General features: G+C 43.9%; 1 protein-coding gene across 5 annotated transcripts in view; it reads left to right on the top strand.

Annotated features, from left to right (window-relative positions):
• The window catches only part of dnajc6 (DnaJ (Hsp40) homolog, subfamily C, member 6), a 94,576-nt gene that overhangs the window by 7,373 nt on the left and 62,768 nt on the right, over positions 1–24,435 (top strand). For 3 of the 5 annotated variants that reach the window (XR_013547798.1, XM_078407504.1, XM_078407502.1), the window contains exons 1-2: positions 6,585–7,068; positions 16,417–16,555. Coding sequence is in view for 4 of the 5 variants with exons in the window: in XM_078407504.1 (XP_078263630.1) it covers positions 6,834–7,068; positions 16,417–16,555 (374 nt within the window). In the remaining variant the exon portion in view is untranslated. Of the gene's footprint in view, positions 1–6,584; positions 7,069–16,416; positions 16,556–24,435 lie in introns of those variants that run through there. The other 2 variants (XM_078407505.1, XM_078407506.1) reach the window with 1 other exon arrangement.

Genomic DNA, 24,435 nt, shown 5'->3' with positions numbered 1-24,435 from the left:
CCACATGATGAAATGTCCTCTCCAATTACAGTATATCCTGTTGTGAGTACTGGCAATGTGGTACCTATGGGCTGTTGTACAATAGGTTCTGGGGGCTATCTGGCCTCTTCATGCTCCTTTGCTTCTGGATGCGACTAGTACTTTACATCTTCTCTGCTTTCTTTATCTGAGTCAAGACGGTGAATATAGGGAGGACGTCATTAAATATTGGCCACTATGGTTGAAAGAACTCCAGTTCATCATCAAATTGTGCCACTGAATACTTCATGTCCATCTGCAAGGATATATAGGAGCTTCATTTAAAGATGTCATTGATTATGTGAAAATAAAAACACAACTGCAGATGCTAGAAATCCAAAGTTAAAACAGAAAATGCTGGAAATACTCAGCATATCAGGCTGCACCTGAGGAAAGTAAATCAGAATTCACGTTTCAAATCAAAGACACTTCAGAACTGGGAAGGAGACAAAAGAAGCTTCGTAAAGGTCCACAGAGACTGGGGAGAGAGGATATCTCTGAGACAGTAAAAACATTGTGACTGTAAACAAGATTATATGGTCAATTAGTGAATGGGAACAATTAGAGTGTAAGAACATAGATAAAAGAATGTAGACAAAAGAACATAGGAGTTGCGAAATGGAGACCATGAAGACTTGCCCGGCAGGTGAGACTGGGCATGTCCTCGATTCTGATGGAGAATTTAGTTTAGTTTAGAAATACAGTGCGGAAACAGGAACTTCGACCCACCGAGTCCGCGCCGACCAGCAATCCACGCACATTAACACTATCCTACACATATTAGGGCCAATTTACACTTATACCAAGCCAATTAACCTACAAACCTGTACATGTTTGGAGTGTGGGAAGAAACCAAAGATCATGGAGAAAACCCACGCGGGCACGGGGAGAATGTACAAACTCCGTATAGACTGCACCCGTACAGAATAAAGAAATGCTTAGGTTACGTGTTCACATCTCACAGTAAGCATTTAACTCATAAGTGAAAATACTCCCCACCGGCCCAAAGGTGAAGGAAGAGGAGAAAACACGAAAACATTTTTTCTTGTTTTGTCATTCTTGTAAAAAGGCTATCACTTGGTAACTGTTACCCCAAGAGTTAGAGGGCTCTTTTGCTAAACCTGGCCTCCACAGCTATGTACTGCATACAGGAACTTTTATTTGTTCATGGACAGGAAAAATATTTATTTACATTTTCATTTCATTATTGTAATTTGATGTAAATTTGTAAATATAATGAAACCAATATGTTTGTCATGCAAAATCAACTGCCCATAAAATGGTTGCTGCCAAGCTATTCCTAAAACTGAAATGAAAGATGCCAGTAATTTCTTAGGCGTTATCTTTCACACCACATGCACCTACCCACATTGTCAGATGGCATGGAACAGAATATGTGAAAGCAAACATGAGAGAACATTTGTCTTTTGTTACCACATATAGGAGAAATGTGTATAACACATATTACGTATAATAACTCAGTCAATTTGTGCGTTATATTGTATACCTTAAAATACTGAAAAATATGATATTGTCAATTAACTAGAATTTTTTTTTCAAGATCTAAAATTAATAATTACTTAAGCTAAAAAAAAAAAAGAGGCACAGAATGTTAGAGATATTTAGAGTTCAGCAGCATCTTTGGAGAGAGCAACGAAGTTGACATTTTAGGTCATGAACCTTCATTAAACCCCATCGACCTGAAACATTAACACTGTTTCCTCTCTCCACTGATGTTTCCTGAACTGCTGAGTATCTCTTGCAGCAACTGTTTTTATTTCAGATTTCAAATCTCTGCAATTTTTTTGCTTTCCAGATGCTAAAAATTGCTCTGTGTTCATTTACTTCCATTCGAACTTTGGTAACCAATTCAGTGGTATTTGTCATGCTTACATCAATGTTATCTGCTCTTATGCAAAGATCCCTTTCACCTTCACCTCTGGTTATTTCTTCAGGGTTCACAGTGGTCATTAGGTGTACTCAGCACACATGAGGTTCACAATTACAATGTGTGTTTCTGGCAATTGACTTTAATTCCAACAACCAAAGAGTGACAAAATGCAGATATGTAACTTTGAATGTGGCACTGGGCCAACGGCAACTGACAAGGATACAACTCTTCAAATCTTTAGCAGCTGATTGGCAAAGGATTTATTTTCCCTCATTGTGTGATGTCAGAGAGAGCAAACAATTTATTACTTCTTTAATTGGAAAGCAATTGAAACTAAGATCGGATTAAATTCCTTGCAAAGTGCATGTCCGCTCGACATAACTCCACCACAAGAAAGAAAACCACTTTGGGATTGATAGACATTGTCCATCTGATGCAGTTCTCATCTGATGTCTTGTTTGACTCACTATAAACATTAATTTGTGCATTTGTAAATACTTTTACCACAATTTTCTTCATGTTGTGCATGGAACACAATGTCTGGTTCAAACATGATGCCAAAAACGACTTTTTACATTGTACATATCTCTCCATTCTTTGCCTATCCAGGTGCCTATCCAAAAGTCTCTTAAATGCTACTATCGTATTTGCTCCCACTACCCATCCCCAGCAATGAGTCCCGGGCACTTACCACTCTCTGTATAGAATAAACTTTTCCTGTATATCTCCTTTAAAATTTGCGGTTCTTACCTTTACGCTATGCCCACTAGTATTTGACATTTCTTACCTTTAGGCTTTGCCCTCTAGTATTTGACATTGCTTACCTTTATGCTATGCCCTCTAGTATTTGAAATTTCTTCCCTTTACGCTATGCCCTCTAGTATTTGACATTTCTTCCCTTTAGGCTATGCCCTCTAGTATTTGATATTTCTTCCCTTTACGCTATGCTCTCTAGTATTTGACATTTCCTCCCTTTACGCTATCACTCTAGTATTTGACATTTCTTCCTTTTAGACTATGCCCTCTAGTATTTGACATTTCTTCCCTTTAGGCTATGCCCTCTAGTATTTGATATTTCTTCCCTTTATGCTATGCCCTCTAATATTTGATTTTCCATCCAGGGAAGATAGCTTCTGATCATCTACCCTATCAATGCCTTTCATAACTTTATGTACTTCTATCGGGTCTTCCCTCAACATCCAGCATTCCAGAGAAAACAATCCAAGTCTGTTCAACCTCTCCCTGTAGCTAATACTGAATCCAGCCACGATTCTGCTAAAAGTCCCCTGCACCTTTCCTAAAGCCTCCACAGTCTTCCCGTAATTAGGTGACCAACTGTACACCATACTTCGAACGTGGCCTAACCAAAGTAAAAAAAAGCTACATTATGACTTTTTGTCTCTTATACTTAATGCCCTGACCAATGAAAGCAAGCATATCATATGCCTTCTGTGCTAATCTATCTACGTGTGTTGCTACTTTCAGAGAGTTATGGACTTGGACCTCAAGATTCCTCTGTATATTAATGCTGTTACGGGTCTTGCCATTAATGATATATTTTCCCCTTACATTCGACCTCCCAAAGTGCAAATCCTCACACTTGCTCGGATTAAACTCCGTATGCCATTTCTATGCCCATTTCTTAGATGATCTATATCCCCTGTATACTTTGACAGCCATCCTCAGAGTCCGTGACCCCAGCAATCTTGGTGTCATCTGCAAGCTTACTACCCAACCTATTTATGTTTATGTATATCATTTATATATATCACAAACAACTGAGGTTCCAGCACAGATCCCTGTGGAGCACCATTGGTCACAGACCTCCAGCGTGAATATTGTTCTTCCATCACAACCCTCTGTCTTCTATTGGTAAACCAATACTTTGGGGACTTTAACAAATGCCTTACTAAAATCCTTGTAGACAATATTCACCTCTCTACCTTCATCAATCATAAGATCATAGTCTGAATCATAGTCAGTCTGAAGAAGGGTCTCGACCCGAAACGTCACCCATTCCTTCTCTCCCGAGATGCTGCCTGACTTGCTGAGTTACTCCAGCATTTTGTGAATAAATACCTTCGATTTGTACCAGTATCTGCAGTTATTTTCTTATACTATATGTAAGATCATAGGTGATAGGAGCAGGATTAGGCCATTCATCCCATCAATTCTACACCATTCAATCATGGCTGGTCTATCTTTCCCTCCTAACCCCATTCTCCTGCCTTCTCCCCATACCCTTTGACACCTGTACTTATTAAGAATCTATCTATATCTGCCTTAAACATATCCACTGACTTGGCCTCCACAGCCTTCTGTGGCAAAGAATTCCACAGATTCACCTTCATCACATCCTCAAAAAACATGACCATGTTTGTAAGACATCACCTGTCATGTATAAAGCCGTGCTGGCTTTCTCCAAGTAACCCATTCTCTTCCAAATGGGGGTAAATGCTACCCTGAATAATTCTCTCCAATAGCTTTCCTTCCACTGACATGAAGCTCACCAGCCTATAATTCCTTGGATTCTCTGTACCCCATCTTAAACATTGTTATGTTATTTTTGTTTTCTGCCTAATCATTCTTGATTCATATTTCACTGAATAAACCATGAATAAACCGTCCTGTTATCATGATGAGGAAGAGAAGATCAGATGCGGGCAAAAGTTCAGAGTCAAGACACCATTGTACTTTATTGGCATCATCTCTGCAATAGGATTGAAGCTACCAATTCCTCTAATCTATAATAACATCAGAGAAGGTCTGCCATTTACCTTTGATGTTCAAGATGGGTTGATAAATGTTCAGCCAATCCACCTGTTGAAAGTGAAGATGAGCACAGCATAAAGCCCTACTTGAGATAAATAGTGTTTGGACCAGGATAAACTGATTCATTCAGGGTAAATTTTGAGGAGCCTTAAAATTGGAAAGAATTAGGGAGGTGGAGAAGATTAGAAAGGGAATTGTGCAGCTTGGTGGATAAAAGTACAGCCATCAGTGGAAGATCAATTAAATTTTAGAGATGAATTTTCAGGAAATATTTAGGCAAGGTCTATGAACACAATTTAAAAAAAAATCAAACCATGGCGGGACAGTTTTTACATTTACCAAACCCCGACAAACCTGTACGCCTTTGGAGTGTGGGAGGAAACCGAAGATCTCGGAGAAAACCCACGCAGGTCACGGGCAGAACGTACAAACTCCGTACAGACAGCACCCGTAGTCGGGTTCGAACATTAACTTCTCTAACTTTAGATAGCCCTTGCTTTCCCTCTCTATTTCCCTCTCTATCTCCTCCCCCTTCCCAGTTCTCCCACTCGTCTTACTGTCTCCGACTACATTCTATCTTTGTCCCGCCCCCTCCGCTGACATCAGTGTGAAGAAGGGTCTCGACCCGAAACGCCACCCATTCCTTCTTTCCCGAGATGCTGCCTGACCCGCTGAGTTACTCCAGCATTTTGTGTCTACCTCGGGTACAAACCCGGGTCTCCAGCGCTGCATTCCCTGTAAGGCAGCAACTCGGCCGCTGCACCAACGTGACCGCCCACATGTCAGCGCAGACCTGATGGCCCAAAGTACTTGGTCCTTGACTACATCTTCCATGTTCTGTTATTTTCTGAAGTAAAGGGTTTACATAGAAATTTTCACATATGAACTCACACAGCTGGTTGATATACAACCAAAGGCAAATTTTCACATGGAGGTCATGTGCACTGTGACTTTGGATGGGGGGATTGAGAGAACACACATGGTGATAACAAAAACTTGCCTCACACATCTCCTGACCAGAAGGCTGGATCGTGAGAAATAATTAAATCTGGAATGTTAAGCAATCAATAATTTGTAGACGCTGATTGACCTGCTGTAGATTTCTAATATTTCCTGTATTGTGGATTGCAAGATGGCACAATATTTCATATGGCCCATTTTATACGTATTTATTTTAACAGAGGCTGTGTGGAGATGATTCGACACATTGGGCCATACTGTGGTGTGTTCAGGTTGAGGCTGCAGATGGAACTGGTGCCACATATCCAAGGAATGAAGTCTTTGCTTGTCTAATTGTTTCATGGTTTGATGTATGTTGGTCCGAAAACATATTTGTAGCCCAATGAGATTACTGAATTTTAAAAAAAGGAAAAATTAAAAACAGAAATATTGTTAAAATTGCAACAGACTAACAAAAATGAAATATTTTATTTCAAAATCAATTGTCACCCAAGGATTGTCGGTCGGTATAATTAGATCGGAAACATCCCTTATTATTGTAGTGGGATTTCTCTCACTCGATGCGCATGGCTGCTTCCCAGTGGCTTCTGCAAAAACTGGATGTGTATACATAATGAATGAAAACAAGTCTGGGCTACAATACCCTCCTAATTAGCTCCCCATGATCAAGGATGTGGCACTGGAGAGTTGAATTCATTCCACCGACGCAGACAATACCTTCTTACATTTGGATAAGAATAATAATCATGACAATGGAGAGGGGAATAAAGGCTTGACAGGTCCGCATTGAAACATATCCTCACACCAGTTACAACACCTTACCATGAAGTGATGGCATTTGCTTTCAAAGGCCGACAGGTTTGCAGGCAAGCTGCAGGCAACTGTTGGCTAGAGATGACCGTTTTCGTCAGGCGACGGGCGAGGAGCCAGGCAGAAGCCCAGAGAAGGACCTGTTAAAGCAACGGGAGGGAGGTAGCGGGGAGCCTTTGCAAGTTTATCACTGGGGCTGCCGGAGTTTCGCCTTCTTCCCATTTCTGCCCCTTTCCAGGAAACAGGACTGATCATTGCCCACCTCGCGTTGCCTCTTGAAGGGAGGGAGTGAGTGAGTTAATCACACAAGGTCATGACTTGGTCTCCGCCCTTTGTCTGTGAATGAGCCTTTATCTATTGGCGACTTTAGTCTGAACGCCCCATGAGCCTGCTTGGAAACTATCGCAAGAAGACCAATTATGACGGCTACGAATCGTTGCATTTGGTGGATACCGGTTCCGGGGATTTGGAGAGTCGGCAACCAGCCGGCGATGCGGTGATCCCGGCGCCGGCCCCCGCCCCTGCCCCAGCCTCCGCCCCTACCCCTGCCCCAGCCCCGACAGCAGCAAGCGGATCGATCCCGCAGCCAGCCCACTACAGCACCATGGACAGGTCAGGTAAATGCTCCTTACACTCTCTCGCACGTCATGTGCCATTCAGTAGCACGAGTTCAACTCATTAACCCCGTGCTTGCACATTGAGTTGTGTGTTGCATGTGTATTTGTTAAATGTGTATTTGTTAAATGTATGCCGTCGTCTGTGTTTTCCTGGCTCCTGCAGGGTCACAATGTCTTCCTGTGGTACTGTGCACCCGCCAATCGTTGATATCTCTAATTATATTTCCATTGGTCTTTTTTGTTTATAATACTCTTGGATAATCAGGCGCAATATATTTTAGACAATTTTGTATTTGTGTGCTTTCCATTGTTTCCGCTGTATTCGTACATTATTTCGTTTTCAAGGCGTAGGGAAAGAAATATTAGTGCAATAGTATGTAAATGATGTAGCTTGGAAGTGGAGAATTTAATCACAATTCTTACATAAAACGTTGGGGGAGAGGCACTGCAATGTATTGGCAATTGCATTCTGGATAGTTAGCAGTATGGCGTCCTTCTGTTACACGTTGTGTTCATCTTAACATTCACACTTTACAATCTTTATCCCTTTGTCTATATATTGAGCTTTATGTTTACGCGCTCTTGCGTTGACTTTTGAACAATGATTCATGAGCGATTTCGTGTTAATGAGCTAATAATCATTGAATTGATCCGTGTGTTGGTGTCATAAAAAGAATTAAGAGAGCGGGATCAATGCACTGGATTGTTTGAATTACATTTTGGACCACTTTGCCTGCAGCGTGGATAAGAATTACGCATTAGCTACTGGGAATTTTGCAGACTCTGACCTTCCACTGTTATTGTCCAGTAAATTATCAAATTGCTAACAATTAAAAATTTGCTTATTAAGCAGGCATTAATTCGTTTGATTAATTCTAATTTGGCTCATTTATTGTTTTTTTCTTCTTCTGACAACGATTCATTGTGTCCAAAGCCATAATTATACTTGTACTTTTAAGGTACATTGTGTTGTATGCTTTCTTTCCTGTATTTCTAGACCAGTAATGTATAGTGTTGCAGGATCATTTCTGTCTGCAGATCCTCGTTGTTGAAATGAACACCGCCCATTCTGCTTTAAAACTTGTCTGCATTTTTTTTGTGCTAATCTCAGCATCTTTCAGTTTCTGCTCTTTAATTTTGTTCATCGTGTTCCTTCACCAGAACCCCTGAACTTAAAGTGAAATTACGACACTGCCAAGTGCAGTTGGTTAAACTTGTTCAAGTTCTATACTTGATCGAGTTCTACCAACACAACTAATGGAACTGCTGCCTCAGCTCTAATGAACAAGACTGGCTACTGATCTGTTGGCCTGTCTGTTGAATTTGTACTTTCTCCCCATGATTGCACGAGTTTCTTCATGGGTGGTCTATTTATTTCTGCATTACATTGGTGTGCAGATTGGTAGCATGCCCCCAGTCTGCATGTTAGTGGTAGAATCTGGGGGGGAGTTGATGAGAATATAGGGAGAAGAAATGTAGGGAAGGATTAGTGTAATTGAGAGCTTCCTGGTTGATGGGGGCTCAATAGGCTGAATAGCCTGTTTCCATTCTGTGATTCCATGACTCTATTAACATGGTAGTTTATCCAATGTTTAAAGATCTGCCATTAAACACATGGGATCAATGCATCTTCAAAGAAAAACGTAGCTTTTATGTAGAGAAGGGACACATGGAACTCCAGAGATGCTGTTTTACAAAAAAAGACGCTGGAGTAACTCAATGAGTCGGGCAGCATCTCTGATGGAGTACATGGATAGGTGACGCTTTGGGTTGGGACCCTTCTTCAGACCAGTTAATGAGTTACTGCAGCATGTTGTTGCATGAATGTAGTATGAACATTCATTATTTAATTTGCCTGTATGACTGTGGCTCCTAGAATACTTCAAAGGCTTGACACCATCCAGAATGTAGGAGATCACTTAATTGGAACTGCACCCACCAAACTAAATATTCCTATCCATCACTGCTGAAGCACAATGGCGGCAGAGTGCACCATCTGCAGAGCACATTGCAGTTTCCTGTCTAGACACGCTGGCAGCACTTAAACCCACCACATTTGCCAACAAGGACAAGGGTACAGGTGTGTGGGAGCACTATTAGTGTTTTTCCTCCCACGTTGCTCACATTTGTGATTAGATCATCACTGGGTTTGAATTCTGATATCCATTATCCAATAACGATGTAGGACTAACTTCACTGGATAGAAGTAACAGTTCAAGAATGTGGCTCCCTCCATCTATTTTTTTTAAAGGCTGGGCAATATATACTGCTCTCACTACTGACCTCTAATGAATAAGTGAAAATAAATTAATAGTCAATTAAGTAATTGTGGTGTCCTTTAATTTAAAAAAAAATTCCCCACTCGCACCTTGAACTTATGCCCTCTGTTCTAGATTCCTTGCTCTGGGAAAAGATTCTGATATTTAACCCAACTATGCCTCTCATAATTTATATACCTCCATAATTTATATACCTCCATGCCTCTTACTTTCCAGTGGGAATAAAGCTAATGCATCAAATCTCTCCCTACAATGTTAGCCCTCTATTCCAGGCAAAATCCTGGTGAATCTCCTTTGCACACTCGATTACTACCACATCCTTTCAATGGACAACTAGGAATGTACACTGTAAGTGCAGTCTAGGAATGTACACTGTTAGTGCAGTCTAGGAATGTACACTGTAAGTGCAGTCTAGGAATGTACACTGTAAGTGCAGTCTAAGCAATGTTTGTGCATGTACAATATGATGTCCCAACTCTGATACTTGCCTTCGTGGCTGAGGCATTGAGAATATGAAATGCCGTTTTTGCTATCCTATCCACCCGTGTTGTCACTTTTAGGGTATTATAAATTTGTACCTCCAGGTAGCTCTGTACATGAACATCATTTGCGTCCTCATAGAAAGACACTTGTTTCTACCCAACTTTCCAGCTGATCTGTGTCTTTCTACTTTGAAAGATTATAATCAGCTTCTACAGTGGAATTTTATTTATCTACTGAGAGCCTGAAAGGTTTGATGAATTTGTTCTGACAGTGTTTATTGAGTGGGATACAATGAAACTGGTAAAGTGTTATTATACTGGTTGAGATCAGTATTTGGCTGGAAGCAGCACTGTCAGTAGCAAATTACACAGCCATCTTCATATTATTCACCATCCAGATAAAATGGAAATGAGACACGAGAAGGGCTTTCTTTGTTGGCTTCAAGATTTGTAATGATAGAGGAGCTGAAGAACTTCAGAAAGCAGAAGCAAGGAATTGCAGATGCTGGTTTACAGAAAAGGACAAAGTGCTGGAATAACCCAGTGGGCCAGGCAGTATCTCTGGGGAACATGGATAGGTGACGTTTTGGATTGGAACCCTTCTTTGGACTGTTGGTGGGCGGGGAAGAAAGCTGGGAGAGAGGCGAGGCAGGATGGAGCTTAGCAGGTATTAGATAGACACCTGCCAAAAACTTGCGCTCGGTCTGCCAAGGCCGCCTCGATCACTAAACATTATAACTTCCTTCCCATTCCCACACTGACCTTTCTGTCCTGGGCCACTTCCATTGCCAGAGTGAAGGCACACGCAAACTGGAGGAGCAGCACCTCGTATTCTATTTGGGTAGCTTTCAAAATGATATGAGCATTCCCCCATGCCCAGCTGGACTTGCACCTATTTCTCCCCTCCCCCTCCTCCTACATTCTTTCCTCTGACTTCACAATTCTTTTGGCTACTCTTCAATCCTTCTGTTTTGCACCTTCTGCTTTAATCTAGCCTTTGTTCCAACCATCTGCCTATCAAATCCCGCCTTGTCTGTGTCCACCTACTTACTACCTGCCACACTTTCTCCTGCCTCTCTCTCCCAGTTTTCTTTCCAACTTCTCCCCTAGTCAGCTTGAAGAAGGGTCCTGACCCAAAATGTCACCTCTATGTTCTCCAGAGATGCTGCCTGATTCGCTGAGTTGCTCCAGCACTTTGTCCTTTTAGCTAAAGAACTTCTACTTTTAACAAGGCAATTTATAGGCAGTTTAGGTTCAAATTTTAATTGAGGAACTTGCATCACTATTTGGCTTTAAATGCTGCATTTCTTCAAACTTTTGTGAAAATTATCACATGTAGCCTGTCGTCAGGAGTTAGAGATTTGTATTGTAGTTTCCAGGTGATGCAAAATGGAAGCCTAAAACGTTAATACAAAATGTGGAGTGCATCTGAGCCACTAAATCTTTGTCTAGAATCTAGATCAGCGATTGCCATCCGAAAGAAAGAAATTGCTTTTGCACAGCACCTTTCATGAAATTAATAATGTCCGAAATCCTGTTGCCATATTCTGGCTGGTATACAAAGAAGCAAGGTAACAATATCACTAAAAGAACATACCTGGAGAAAAAGGGTGAGGACGAAGGGTCACAACACAAAATGGCTCTAGCGATGCTGCCTTTTTTGGACTATTATGCCACTCATTCTAGTAGTTTACAGATTGTTGGTATATTTATTTCAAATTAACACATACTGCAAGCTTTCATTTTGTCTGAATCACAACAGATGTGATGTTACTTCTCACTTTGTCTTTGTCACAACTGATTTGTTGTCCTACAATCCTTATCCTTGAATCCTCCCCAATTCCAACTCTGGGACGACCTTCTACACTTCCTTGGAACCCCTCTCTCCAACCTTTCTGTTTAGCACAGCTGCTCCCACCTGTGTTGGTGCTCCATTTCACCTCCCGCCTCGGACCCTGCAGCCAGCCACACTCTGGGTTCCCACCCTCACTTCATTTCCCTTAGCCGGAAGTAATCTTTCTCAGAATTTTTTTTAAAAAAAAGGAAAGTTTCCTTTAAAATCAAAATGTAGTTACCTTGCATGCATGGCAAGGGAAATATCTGCAGACATTGGGCCATCACCCTGAAGTTGCAGCAGGTTCCTGTTTGAAAGTACAATTGTCAGCTTACTGCAAACTTGAGTTCTTGCCACTCAATATTTCCAGCCAAATAACGTTACCCGGAATGTTGCAGATAGACCAACCCAAATGCCTTCTTCAGTAATGAGCAAAAACATATTAACATTGACTTGATTTCTGCCAAGTTCTTGTCCATTGGAGTCCTGTGCAGGCATCATCCAATATGCAGCTGTCAACCTGATTAAATGACACTGTGTTCAACTTTGAAAATGTCGTCAAGACAGAATTGAAATAGACAATAGACAATAGACAATAGGTGCAGGAGTAGGCCATTCAGCCCTTCGAGCCAGCACCGCCATTCAATGCGATCATGGCTGATCACTATCAATCAGTACCCCGTTCCTGCCTTCTCCCCATACCCCCTCACTCCGCTATCCTTAAGAGCTCTATCCAGCTCTCTCTTGAAAGCATCCAACGAACTGGCCTCCACTGCCTTCTGAGGCAGAGAATTCCACACCTTCACCACCCTCTGACTGAAAAAGTTCTTCCTCATCTCCGTTCTAAATGGCCTACCCCTTATTCTCAAACTGTGGCCCCTTGTTCTGGACTCCCCCAACATTGGGAACATGTTATCTGCCTCTAATGTGTCCAATCCCCTAATTATCTTATATGTTTCAATAAGATCCCCCCTCATCCTTCTAAATTCCAGTGTATACAAGCCCAATCGCTCCAGCCTTTCAATATACGACAGTCCCGCCATTCCGGGAATTAATCTAGTGAACCTACGCTGCACGCCCTCCATAGCAAGAATATCCTTCCTCAAATTTGGAGACCAAAACTGCACACAGTACTCCAGGTGCGGTCTCACCAGGGCCCGATACAACTGTAGAAGGACCTCTTTGCTCCTAGGCTTTCGTGTATCACAGGCTTTCGTGCTCTTGTGTTGTAGGATTGCGTGTTTATACCTTGAGTCTTACTAATTTTAACAGTATGAATTATGCTACAAACTTGCAATTTTTTTTTGTTATTGCCTGCAACATACCTTGCTATTTGATGTCCAAGTTTAGATCAGGTTTACATCTTCCCTGTTTCTCTGATGGTGGAAGGTGATGCTGGGGTTTTGCTCCCCTTTTATAGGGAGGGGTCTGTGATACACTGAGTTTTGGGGGAGTGTATGCTTGAGTTGTTGGCTGTTCAGTTTCTTAAATAGTATCATCAAGTTTGCTGATGACACTGGTGGTGGGCCAGAACTCCGACAACGATGAGAAGGCCTACCGGGAAGAGGTGGCTGATCTGGCACTCTGGTGTCAGAACAATAGCCTCCTCTTGAATGTCAAAAAAACTAAGGAGCTGATTGTGAACTTTAGAAGGGCTCAACATCCAAGGACGTACACGCCACTGGAGATAAATGGGTCTACTGTGGATAGGGTGAGCAGTTTTAAATACTTGGGAGTCCACATCAAAGAGGATCTGACATGGGAACGCACATTGCCACACTGGTGGGCAAGGCAAAGCAGCGCCTTTACCACCTTAGACAGCTGAGGAAATTCAGAGTGTCTCTGAGGATCCTTCATTGCTTCTACTCTGGGGCTGTAGAGAGCATCCTGTCCGGCAACATTACAGTCTGGTTTGGGAACAGCTCTGCCCAGGACAGGATGGCCCTGCAGAGAGTAGTGCGTTCGGCAGAACGCACCATGGGAACTACACTCGCCCCCCTGCAGGACCTATACATCAGGAGGTGTAGATCGAGAGCAAGCAAGATTATGAGGGACCCCTGCCACCCCAGCAACGGACTTCCAGATGCTACGGTCAGGCAAGCGCCTCCGCTGTCACGCTGTGAAAATGGAGAGGATGAGACGGAGTTTCTTCCCACAGGCCATCAGGACTGTTAACTTTTATAACTCCAGGGACTAAATTTTGTCTTCTCTGTATTAACTTTATTTATATGCTGTAACTGTAATTCTTTTTTGTGCACAATCCGCAGGCATTGCCATTTTCATTTCACTGCACATTGTGTATGTGCATGTGACAAATGAACTTGACTAGACTTGACTTGATACTGATATTCAGTATTACTTTCCTAAACTGATTTTTTTTATCAGGCTAACTGATATGAACAGAAGTAGACACAAAGTGCTGGAGTAACTTAATTGTTCAGCCAGTATCTCTTGAGAAAAAGATAGGGCTGCCGACACCTACGATCCATGTTCAAGTAGTGCCCCCAACACAATCAAACATCATGAGGACATACAGGCACCAGCAGTGGGAGGAATGCAGAGAGATGTATCACTTTTCAAACTACCTATCACCTCAACCTATCAAGTACCTCCTGCCCCACCAATGGCAGAATACGGAGATCTGCATTGGCCAATGTCTGCTATCTTCGACTGCACCAAATCGGAGAGAAAGCAAGTCATTTTTGTCCCCCAGGAACTGCTGAAGAATAACGTCTGAAGGAACTATTTATGCTCTTAATCAAACATTGATTTTTATAAATTTGCTCCCTGCATCCCACAATCTCTTTTCTTCGGCGGCTTTACCTGGTAACTGCCTCTGCATGGTGGCCCTCCTGGAGTTGATATCAAGAAGTGTCGGACATCTTTATTATGAATTTATATTCCCATTTGATTCCTTCAATAGTGATCAATTTAATTGCAAGTATTTTGTTTAGTTATAAATATTATGTTGATAGTTACAATGAAGTGTAGCTGCCTTTGATGCTTAAATCCACCAAGAAAATTACACAAAATTAGCACAGAAGAATATTGAACAAAAGTCATTAAACATTATTGAGATCATTGCTGACTCCTTGATAGAAAAGTTAATGAATCTTGTTCTTGCTCTCTCCTCCCCATCCCACCAGCCTGATAATTTTCTCTCTAAATATTCATCAATTTGTTTTATTGTTGTTGGGTGTGTTTCTATCATCTTTGTTTATTAGCACATTCTTGATCACAACAACTAGCTGTTTTAAGGATTATTATTTGGTCATTCATAGATTTGTGTCTTGTAACCTGCTTTTGTGCTCCTGAAAGTAATGGTTGCCTTGGATTTAAACTCTATTAAAGGTTTTATGAGACTTGGTCAAATATCTTTACCGTTGATTCTTTCCCCACCAAATTTCGTATAACCCACTTTTTGGTGAGGAGAACATGTCCCATCATGTAAACCACTTTGATCCTTTGCGAAATCTTGATGTCCTTCCAAAGTATGCTGCCTGGAACTGAAGAAACAAAGAACTGCAGATGCTGGTTGATACATAAAAGGACACACAGTGCTGGAATAACTCAGCAGGTCAGGCACCATCTCTGGAGATCATGGAGAGGCAATGCTGGTTTAGTTTAGAGATACAGCATGGAAACAAGCCCTTTGGCTAACCGAGTTCATGCCAACCGTTAATCACCCATTCACACTAGTTCTATGTTACCCACTTTCATATCCACTCCCTACACACGATGGACAATTTACAGAAGTCAATTATCCTAAACCCACACATCTTTGGGATGTGGCAAGAAACTGGAGCACCCAGAAGAAACCTACGTGTTCGCAGGGAGAACGTGCAAACTCCACAGACAGCATCCAAGATCGGGATCAAACTGGATCTCTGGTGCTTTGGGCAGCAGCTATACCTGCGGTTCTACTGTGATAGCTCAAGACCCTTCTTCAGACTGGTGAAGTTTCGGGTCGAGACCCGTCTTCAGACAATCAGAAGCGTTTCGATCCTAAATGTTGCCTATCCATGTTCTCCAGAGATGTTGACTGACCTGTTGAGTTACTCCAGCACTTTGTGTTCTTTTGTCTGGAAATGAAAGCAGTTTTCCTGATCCATCCTTTTGAATCCTGTTGCTTTGATAATAAAGCCAAGGATCCTGCAAAACTTCACCTCCCACTTCCGAAGATTTGTTTACAAAGAGTCGCATGCCTGTCTTTTTCTGCATCACCTTCAGAATTGTCTAGGTGAATTCTCTTTTTCCCTCATTCTTCCAACCAAAACTCAATACTTCACAATTACCAGTGTTGTATTGCATCAACCATGTTTTATTCCAGTTCACAAGCTAATGTTATTGCCTTTTAATATTCTGGAATGTTGTAAACATTACGAACTAAAATATTATCCCCATGCGATCACAATAAAACAACTATGATTTAGATAGCAGCAATTTAAAAAAAAAAAAAAAAATTATTATATGGAATTCTGGTTTAAAGAGGGCAAGCTGCCAGGAGTTGTCCAACTTGCCGGTACATGGTTACGGAGAAGTATCCAGCAACAGAAACCAAGTTTATTTCAGGAGCTATTACATCAAAGAAACACCTTTAGACTGAAAGGCATGGCTATTTAGTTATTAAAACAGATTTGAGAACAGAAAATTGAAGTGACTTTTGATCGTGTTGAATAGTGTGGAGGCTTCTATTGCTCTCTGAGATAGAGAATTCCAAAAGATACATTATGGTCCATCTGGTCATTTACAGGTACCTCTGCTCCAGATATGGAACCCATTTTTGGGGGAGGCCTGCTCGATATGGTGAAAGGTGGAGCTGGACGTCTCTTCAGCAACTTAAAGGACAACCTGAAAGACACCTCGTCAAAGGTGATGCAGTCTGTAGCCAGGTAAGCAATCTGAGAAGTACTGGAGAAGAAATGCATCACAAAGCCTATGCTATGTTTCTGGGATTGATGTTTGCCAATCAGTTGCACAGCAAATGAGTTAAAATGCAAGTATTGATAACCTGGGTGGGTAAATGCTGGAGATGTCTGCAAGGTGCAAGGGAAGTGTTCAGTCCATTGTAGGATGTGGAATATGCTCCTAATAGAAGATGTGGATTGAGTTCATTTTGTGTTCTTGACTAAATATTCAAAGAGCACTCAAAAACACACCACTCTCATTTGACATAATTTCTTGCAACATAAGAAGGCCATCCAGACAATGCTAGCTCCCATTAGCCTTATTCCCCTTACATCCTTCTCTCTTTCGCATTCCCATCAATGCCGTCTGCTTCCCATCTAAATTTATATCAGGGGTCATTTAAAGGAAGTGGCAAGAAAGCAGAACACCTGAAGGAAGGCAAACATTCACAGGGAGAATATGCAAACTCTATCCACCTTGCAAATATATCTGAAGTTCAGGTCAAGTCTAGATTGCTGGAGGCCAGCAGCCTGTCATCCCAAATGCTATACCACATCACACAAAAGAAGTGCCATTCGCATGACAAAGAACCAATTGTAATCCAGAAAAGGACACAGCTGGGGTAAAGTTTTGCAAAAATTGCACTGTGGTAGAACGTTAGCTATGATCATAATGAATACAAGGGCAGGCTAGAACAGCTGGATGGCTTTCTACTGCTCCTTTTTCTTGTGTTCTTGAAATGCTAAATAATTGAGGCCCAAATGTTTGTATATGTGTTTCTAATTGACCAATTAGTTAGTGTGGGCTTTCATTTTCCCAGTTTAATCTTGATGGAATTAATTTCATGTGAGTCCATGTCTTTTTAATTGCTTTATAAGAACACCTGTAAGCTCCATTGAAAATAAATATATAAACAGTTGATTTTTTACTGCACAGAAAAGGAAGGTGGACAATTGAATGAATCTATCCTGGATTTTGGTGAACTTTCAGGGGTATCGCAGCGTCCTGTTCAAGTTATACTGGGCTAGGATCCAACAGTTTTGATTACTAATTTGGAAATATGAGAAGGGTCTCAACCTGAAACATCACATATCCATGTTCTCCAGAGATGCTGCCTGACCTGCTGAGTTACTCCAGCACTTTGTGTCCGTTTGTGTATTAACCAGCATCTGTAGTTCTTAGTTTCTGCATGCATCTTTATTAACTTGACTTTAAAATAAACCAGACCAAGTGGACCCATTGGGTCCAAACCTCTCCTGCATTGGTGCAGCACCCCTCCTCCCCATCCTCCCCCCTCGCCCCCCGTCCCCCCTCCCCGTCCCCCCTCCCCCCATCCCCCCACCCCCCCCCATCCCCTTCTCCCCATCTCTCCCCATCCCCTTCACCCCTCCCCCTCCCCTCCCCTCTCCCTCCCCTCCCGCCCCCTCGGCCCAACTGTGGAATCGTTGCCGGGCGGGGAGTGCCCCCGTGGCCGTGTGCCAGCAAGAGGGAGAGGGAAAAAGTGGTGACGTCGGCCCGGTTTCTCCTATGGAGCCGAAGCGTCTCCTGCAACTCGGCTGTGATCTGCGGCGGGGAACGGTGCGACGGCATGGACCCGTTGCCGGGTGGGGAGCATCTGGCGGGGCCGTGGGTGGGAGAGAGTGGACAGGGAGAAGGCACTGACCTCGGCCCCATTTCTCCCGCAGCTCAGTTGCGAGCGGCGGTGATGGCCATGTTGTTGGACCCTCTGCCACAGCCTCTGCGGCGTGCTGCATCGTGGGAGGAAGGTCAGGCGTGAGGCACACCGGGACGGGCACTTCCAGTCTGAAGAAGTGTCCTGATCTGAAATGTCACTCGTCTTTTTTTTTCCCCACGATGCTGCCTGACCCGCTGACATGGTGTCTATCTTTGGTATAGACCAGCATCTGGAGTTCCTTTCTACACATTCTACAAATGTAATCCAGGTTCTGGGAACTTTTCAGGTTCAGCTTCTTGCCCTGAGAATGTGGGAATCACTTCAATTGTTGTCTTGGTCCTATTGTTTTTCTTTTCTCTCTTAAACCTCCAGTTGCAGGATTTTTGTTTTAATTTCACAAAGGATTTTAAGAATTAAATTTAATTTACTTTGCAAAAATTGCAATCTTTAACAAAAAAATCAAAGCCGATTTTGGGCTTTAAAGATGTGCTTTGAAGGTTAATGGAACCCTGGGAATGTAAATCGGTCTTGTCTCTTTCGCAGAGAATGACGATCAGAGAACTTGGCCTTGGCTTGCACTGACATCATATCTCTTATTTATAGTGTGATTTATAGGCTGCGCCAATCCTAAGGAGCAGTGACAGCGGCCTTTATTTGAAATTTATAGTAGAAATGCTTGGCAGGTAAAGTTTCAGAATGACTAGACTTGGACTTTAGAGATGCAGCACAAAAAGCAGGCACCGACCGGCCCAGTGAGTCCACGCCGACCAAGCGATCACCCCCTACCCTTGGCTATCTTACTCACTAGGGGCACTTTACAATTTTACCAAAACCAATTAACCTACAAACCTGTCTGCCTTTGGAGTGTGGGAGGAAACCGGAGTACCCGGAGAAAACCCATGCAGTCACAGGGAGAACGTACAAACTCTGTACAGACAGCACCCTTAGTCTGGATCGAACCCAGATCTCTGGTGCTGTAAGGCAGCAACTCTACCATTGTGCCACCCCTGATGTTGCATCTGAATTTCGATTGACTTTAATTTCCATATTTTCTAATGACAGGAGGAGGCCATCTGGACCAATGGGTCTGTAGCAGCTCACAGAACAATTCCATTCCACACTAATATTACTTGTAATCTATTCTTCCAACATTCCAGAAAGAGGGACGATGGTGTTTAATTGGACTATATTTAAAAAGAAAATCTCAATAATAGAAAATTGGAAATACTCAGCAGTCCTGTTTGTTACCCTCTCTGCCAGCACCAAAAACTTTTGTGATGGTCTGTAATGATTTCCTCCTTCCATCATAAACCTTCCCTTTGCTCTCCCCATCCCTCTCCTTCTGCAACTTAAAACATGTTTGCTTTCTGAGTTCTGTAATTCTGATGAAAGGGATTTGACCTGTAACATTAACTCTTTCTAATGCTTCCTGACATAACTCGCTATTTACAGAATTTTCTGTTTTATTTGATGTTTAGGTTGCCTGGTAGATCTCGTCTTATTGAGTGTGATTTCTTTCAGGAACTAATATTCGTCGGGAAATTTAAAAAAAGAAAATGGAAAGGTTGACAGGGCCAAGGATGTTGCCTATGTGGACTTCAGCAAGGCATTTGATAAGGTTCGGCAGTGTAGGCTGCTCTGGAAGGTTGGATTGCATGTAATCCTGGTAGAGCTAGCTAACTGGATAAATTGGCTACATGGAAGGAAGCCGAGGGTGATAGTGGAAGGTTGTTTTTGGGGCTGGAGGCTTGTGATTAGTGGTGTGCTCCAGGGATCGAGGCTGGGCTCATTGCTGTTTGTGGTTTCTATCAGTGATTTAGATGAGAATGCACAAGGCATTATTAGTATGTTTGCAGGTGACACAAAAGTGGCTATCATAGAGTGAAGATGGTTCTCAAAAATCACAGCAGATCTTGATCAGCTTGGAAGTGGGTTGAGGAATGGTTAATGGAGTTTAAAGCAAACAAGTAAGGCATTGCTTTTTGGGAAGTCAAACCAGGGCAGGACTTTCACAGTGAATGATAGGGCCTTAGGGAGTGTAGAGCAGAGGGATCTAGGAATGTAGGCACATTGCTACCTGAAAGTCACATCACAGGTAGGTAGGGTGTTCAAGAAAGCGTTTGGTACATTGGCCTTCAACAGTCATAGTATGGAGTATAGAAGTTGGAATGTTTATTGCAGTTGTACAGCATCGTGGTGAGGCTGCACTTGGAGTATGTGTTCAGTTTTGGTCAACAGTAAGGATGTTATGCTGGAAAAAGGAGAGATGATTTACGAGCATGTTGCCAGGATTGCTGATTCTGAGCTATAGTGAGAGGTTGAGCAGGCGAGAACTTTATTCCTTGGAGCACAGGATGCTGATGGGCGATCATACAGAGGTGTACAAAATCAGGGGAATTAAGTGGGTGAATGCACAGTTGTTTACCCAGAATAGAAGAATCAAGAACAAGACCTTTCAGTAAAGGTCGGGAGAAGCAGCAGCGAGGACATGCATTGGCTGAAAGTGTGAGTGAGTCAGAGAGAATGCCCATTTAAAAAAGAGCGCCAAAGGGCCGATTGCAGTCTTTCAGTCAAGGTCGATAGAAGCAGTCTGGATCCTATCTGGACGCAGCCCTGTTGAGGGAAGTGCCCTGTGAGAAAAGTCTTTGGCTGCGTGTCTTCGGCTGCGGGTCTTCGGCTGCGGGTCTTCGGCTGCGTGTCTTCGGCTGCGTGTCTTCGGCTGCGTGTCTTCGGCTGCGTGTCTTCGGCTGCGGGTCTTCGGCTGCGGGTCTTCGGCTGCGGGTCTTCGGCTGCGTGTCTTCGGCTGCGGGTCTTCGGCTGCGGGTCTTCGGCTGCGGGTCTTCGGCTGCGGGTCTTCGGCTGCGGGTCTTCGGCTGCGGGTCTTCGGCTGCGGGTCTTCGGCTGCGGGTCTTCGGCTGCGGGTCTTCGGCTGCGGGTCTTCGGCTGCGGGTCTTCGGCTGCGGGTCTTCGGCTGCGGGTCTTCGGCTGCGGGTCTTCGGCTGCGGGTCTTCGGCTGCGGGTCTTCGGCTGCGGGTCTTCGGCTGCGGGTCTTCGGCTGCGGGTCTTCGGCTGCGGGTCTTCGGCTGCGGGTCTTCGGCTGCGGGTCTTCGGCTGCGGGTCTTCGGCTGCGGGTCTTCGGCTGCGGGTCTTCGGCTGCGGGTCTTCGGCTGCGGGTCTTCGGCTGCGGGTCTTCGGCTGCGGGTCTTCGGCTGCGGGTCTTCGGCTGCGTGTCTTCGGCTGCGTGTCTTCGGCTGCGTGTCTTCGGCTGCGGGTCTTCGGCTGCGGGTCTTCGGCTGCGGGTCTTCGGCTGCGGGTCTTCGGCTGCGGGTCTTCGGCTGCGGGTCTTCGGCTGCGGGTCTTCGGCTGCGGGTCTTCGGCTGCGGGTCTTCGGCTGCGGGTCTTCGGCTGCGGGTCTTCGGCTGCGGGTCTTCGGCTGCGGGTCTTCGGCTGCGGGTCTTCGGCTGCGGGTCTTCGGCTGCGGGTCTTCGGCTGCGGGTCTTCGGCTGCGGGTCTTCGGCTGCGGGTCTTCGGCTGCGGGTCTTCGGCTGCGGGTCTTCGGCTGCGGGTCTTCGGCTGCGGGTCTTCGGCTGCGGGTCTTTGGCTGCGGGTCTTTGGCTGCGGGTCTTTGGCTGCGGGTCTTTGGCTGCGGGTCTTTGGCTGCGGGTCTTTGGCTGCGGGTCTTCGGCGAGGAGGCTGAGGGAGGAGGCCACACAAAAAAATTGGAGAGGGTGAGACGCAAGGAGGAAATTTCATGGCAAGCTGATTCAGTGTGATGTTTGCAGGATGTGGGAGGTCAGGGACGCCGCTGGTGCCCCTGGCTGCTACAAATGTGAGAAGTGTGTCCAGGTTCAGCTCCTGAAGGACTGTGTTGAGGAACTGGAGAACTGGATGACCTCGGGTTCATCCGAGAAACGGAGTCGTTCCTGGACAAGTCCTACAGTGAGGAACAAGGAGGCAGATTATTATCTCAATGGTGTCAGGTTAGGAAAGGGGGCAGTGCAGCGAGACCTGGGTGTCCTTATACACCAGTCACTGAAAGTTGGCGTGCAGGTACAGCAGGCAGTGAAGAACACTAATGGCATGTTGGCCTTCATAACGAGAGGATTTCAGTATAGGAGTAAAGAGGTTCTTCTGCAGTTGTATAAGGCCCTGGTAAGACCACATCTGGTATTGTGTACAGTTTTGGTCGCCTAATTTGAGGAAGGCCATCCTTATAATTGAGGCAGTGCAGCGTAGGTTCATGAGATTCATCCCTGGGATGGCGGGACTGTCATAAAAGGAAAGATTGAAAAGGCTAGGCTTGTATTCACTGGAGTTTAGAAGGATGACAGGGGATTTTATAGAGACATATAAAATTATAAAAGGACTGGACAAGCTAGATGCAGGAAAAATGCTCCCAATGTTGGGGGAGGTCAGAACCAGGGGCCACAGTCTTAGAATAAAGGGGAGGCTATTTAAAACTGAGGTGAGAAGGAACTTTTTCACCCAGAGAGTTGTGAATTTGTGGAATTCTCTGCCATAGAGGGCAGTGGAGGACAAATCACTGGATGAATTTAAGAGAGAGTTGGATAGAGCTCTGGGGGCTAGTGGAATCAAGGGATATGGGGAGAAGTTGGGAACAGGTTACTGATTGTGGATGTTCAGCCATGATCACAAACAATGGTGGTGCTGGCTCGAAGGGCCGAATGGCCTCCTCCTGCACCTATTTTCTATGTTTCTAAGATTTATGGTGAGGGGGGAAAGATTTAAAAAACCCTGAAGGGTAATATTTTCACGGAGGGTGGTGGGTTATATGGAAGTAGCTGCCAGAGAGATATTTAGGGCAGATACCATATTGACATTTAAGACATTTGAACAGGTATATGTATAGGAAAGGGTTGGAGGAATACAAGCCAAATGCAGGCAGGTGGATTTAGGGTAGCTGGGGCATCTTGGTTGGCATGAACAATTTGGTCTGAAGGACCTGTTTCCATGCTGTACGACTCTGACTGTAATATTGATCAAAATGAATAAATCAACTGGCACCTGCAAAGGAATTATACAAAGCAAATCTTTGGCCTTTCAAATGGCTTGAAAGAGCGACCAGGATCTGCAATGAGATGAAGCCATTGAGCTTTGGATGTTTGTTACTGTGATTGCTGCCCAAGCAACTTGGCAGTGTGTGCATGAAAGGGGAAAAAGCAGCCAAGACATTTCTTCCTGATCGTTCTACAGTGGCTGTCAGAATGAATATCTTCTCCCAACCAATTATTGTGAAACTTTTAGGAGGGGGGGAGAGGTAAAGTAATATTTAAATTGTATAAAATATCTCTATCCTAGTAAATTAGTGTGACTGTTGACCTGAGAGGGTAATGCAATTTGGGAGAAATTTAGCTTGGTGAACATCACCATTCATTTCCGCTGTTTTCAATGGAGAAGAACAATGGTGCATTTGAAATGATTTTGGCAGCTTTGCCAAGATGCCCCTTCTTTTAAAAAAAGTTTCTGCAGTTGGGAAAACTTCAGTCAGTGCAGTGAATTTGGGATGTGTGGTTGTGACAGAGAGCAGTGCCATTTAACTCTGGAGTGGGCAATGTTCACCTGTCTTGTATGAATTGAGGCTTAGAAACTCGTCTCAGCTTTTATCTAGAGTTGTCAAGTTAGGAGGAGGGGGAGTTCAACGAGATCTGGGTGTCCTAGTGCATCAGTCAATGAAAGGAAGCATGCAGGTTCAGCAGGCAGTGAAGAAAGCCAATGGAATGTTGGCCTTCGTAACAAGAGGAGTTGAGTATAGGAGCAAAGAGGTCCTTCTACAGTTGTACCGGGCCCTGGTGAGACCGCACCTGGAGTACTGTGTGCAGTTTTGGTCTCCAAATTTGAGGAAGGATATTCTTGCTATGGAGGGCGTGCAGCGTAGGTTCACTAGGTTAATTCCCGGAATGGCGGGACTGTCGTATGTTGAAAGGCTGGAGCGATTGGGCTTGTATACACTGGAATTTAGAAGGATGAGGGGGGATCTTATTGAAACATATAAGATAATTAGGGGATTGGACACATTAGAGGCAGATAACATGTTCCCAATGTTGGGGGAGTCCAGAACAAGGGGCCACAGTTTGAGAATAAGGGGTAGGCCATTTAGAACGGAGATGAGGAAGAACTTTTTCAGTCAGAGGGTGGTGAAGGTGTGGAATTCTCTGCCTCAGAAGGCAG

This window comes from Rhinoraja longicauda, chromosome 11, assembly GCF_053455715.1.
Source record: "Rhinoraja longicauda isolate Sanriku21f chromosome 11, sRhiLon1.1, whole genome shotgun sequence".
Taxonomy (NCBI): domain Eukaryota; kingdom Metazoa; phylum Chordata; class Chondrichthyes; order Rajiformes; family Arhynchobatidae; genus Rhinoraja; species Rhinoraja longicauda.
Note: the sequence above shows the minus strand (reverse complement) of the source record. Positions and strands in the feature narration are given on the sequence as shown.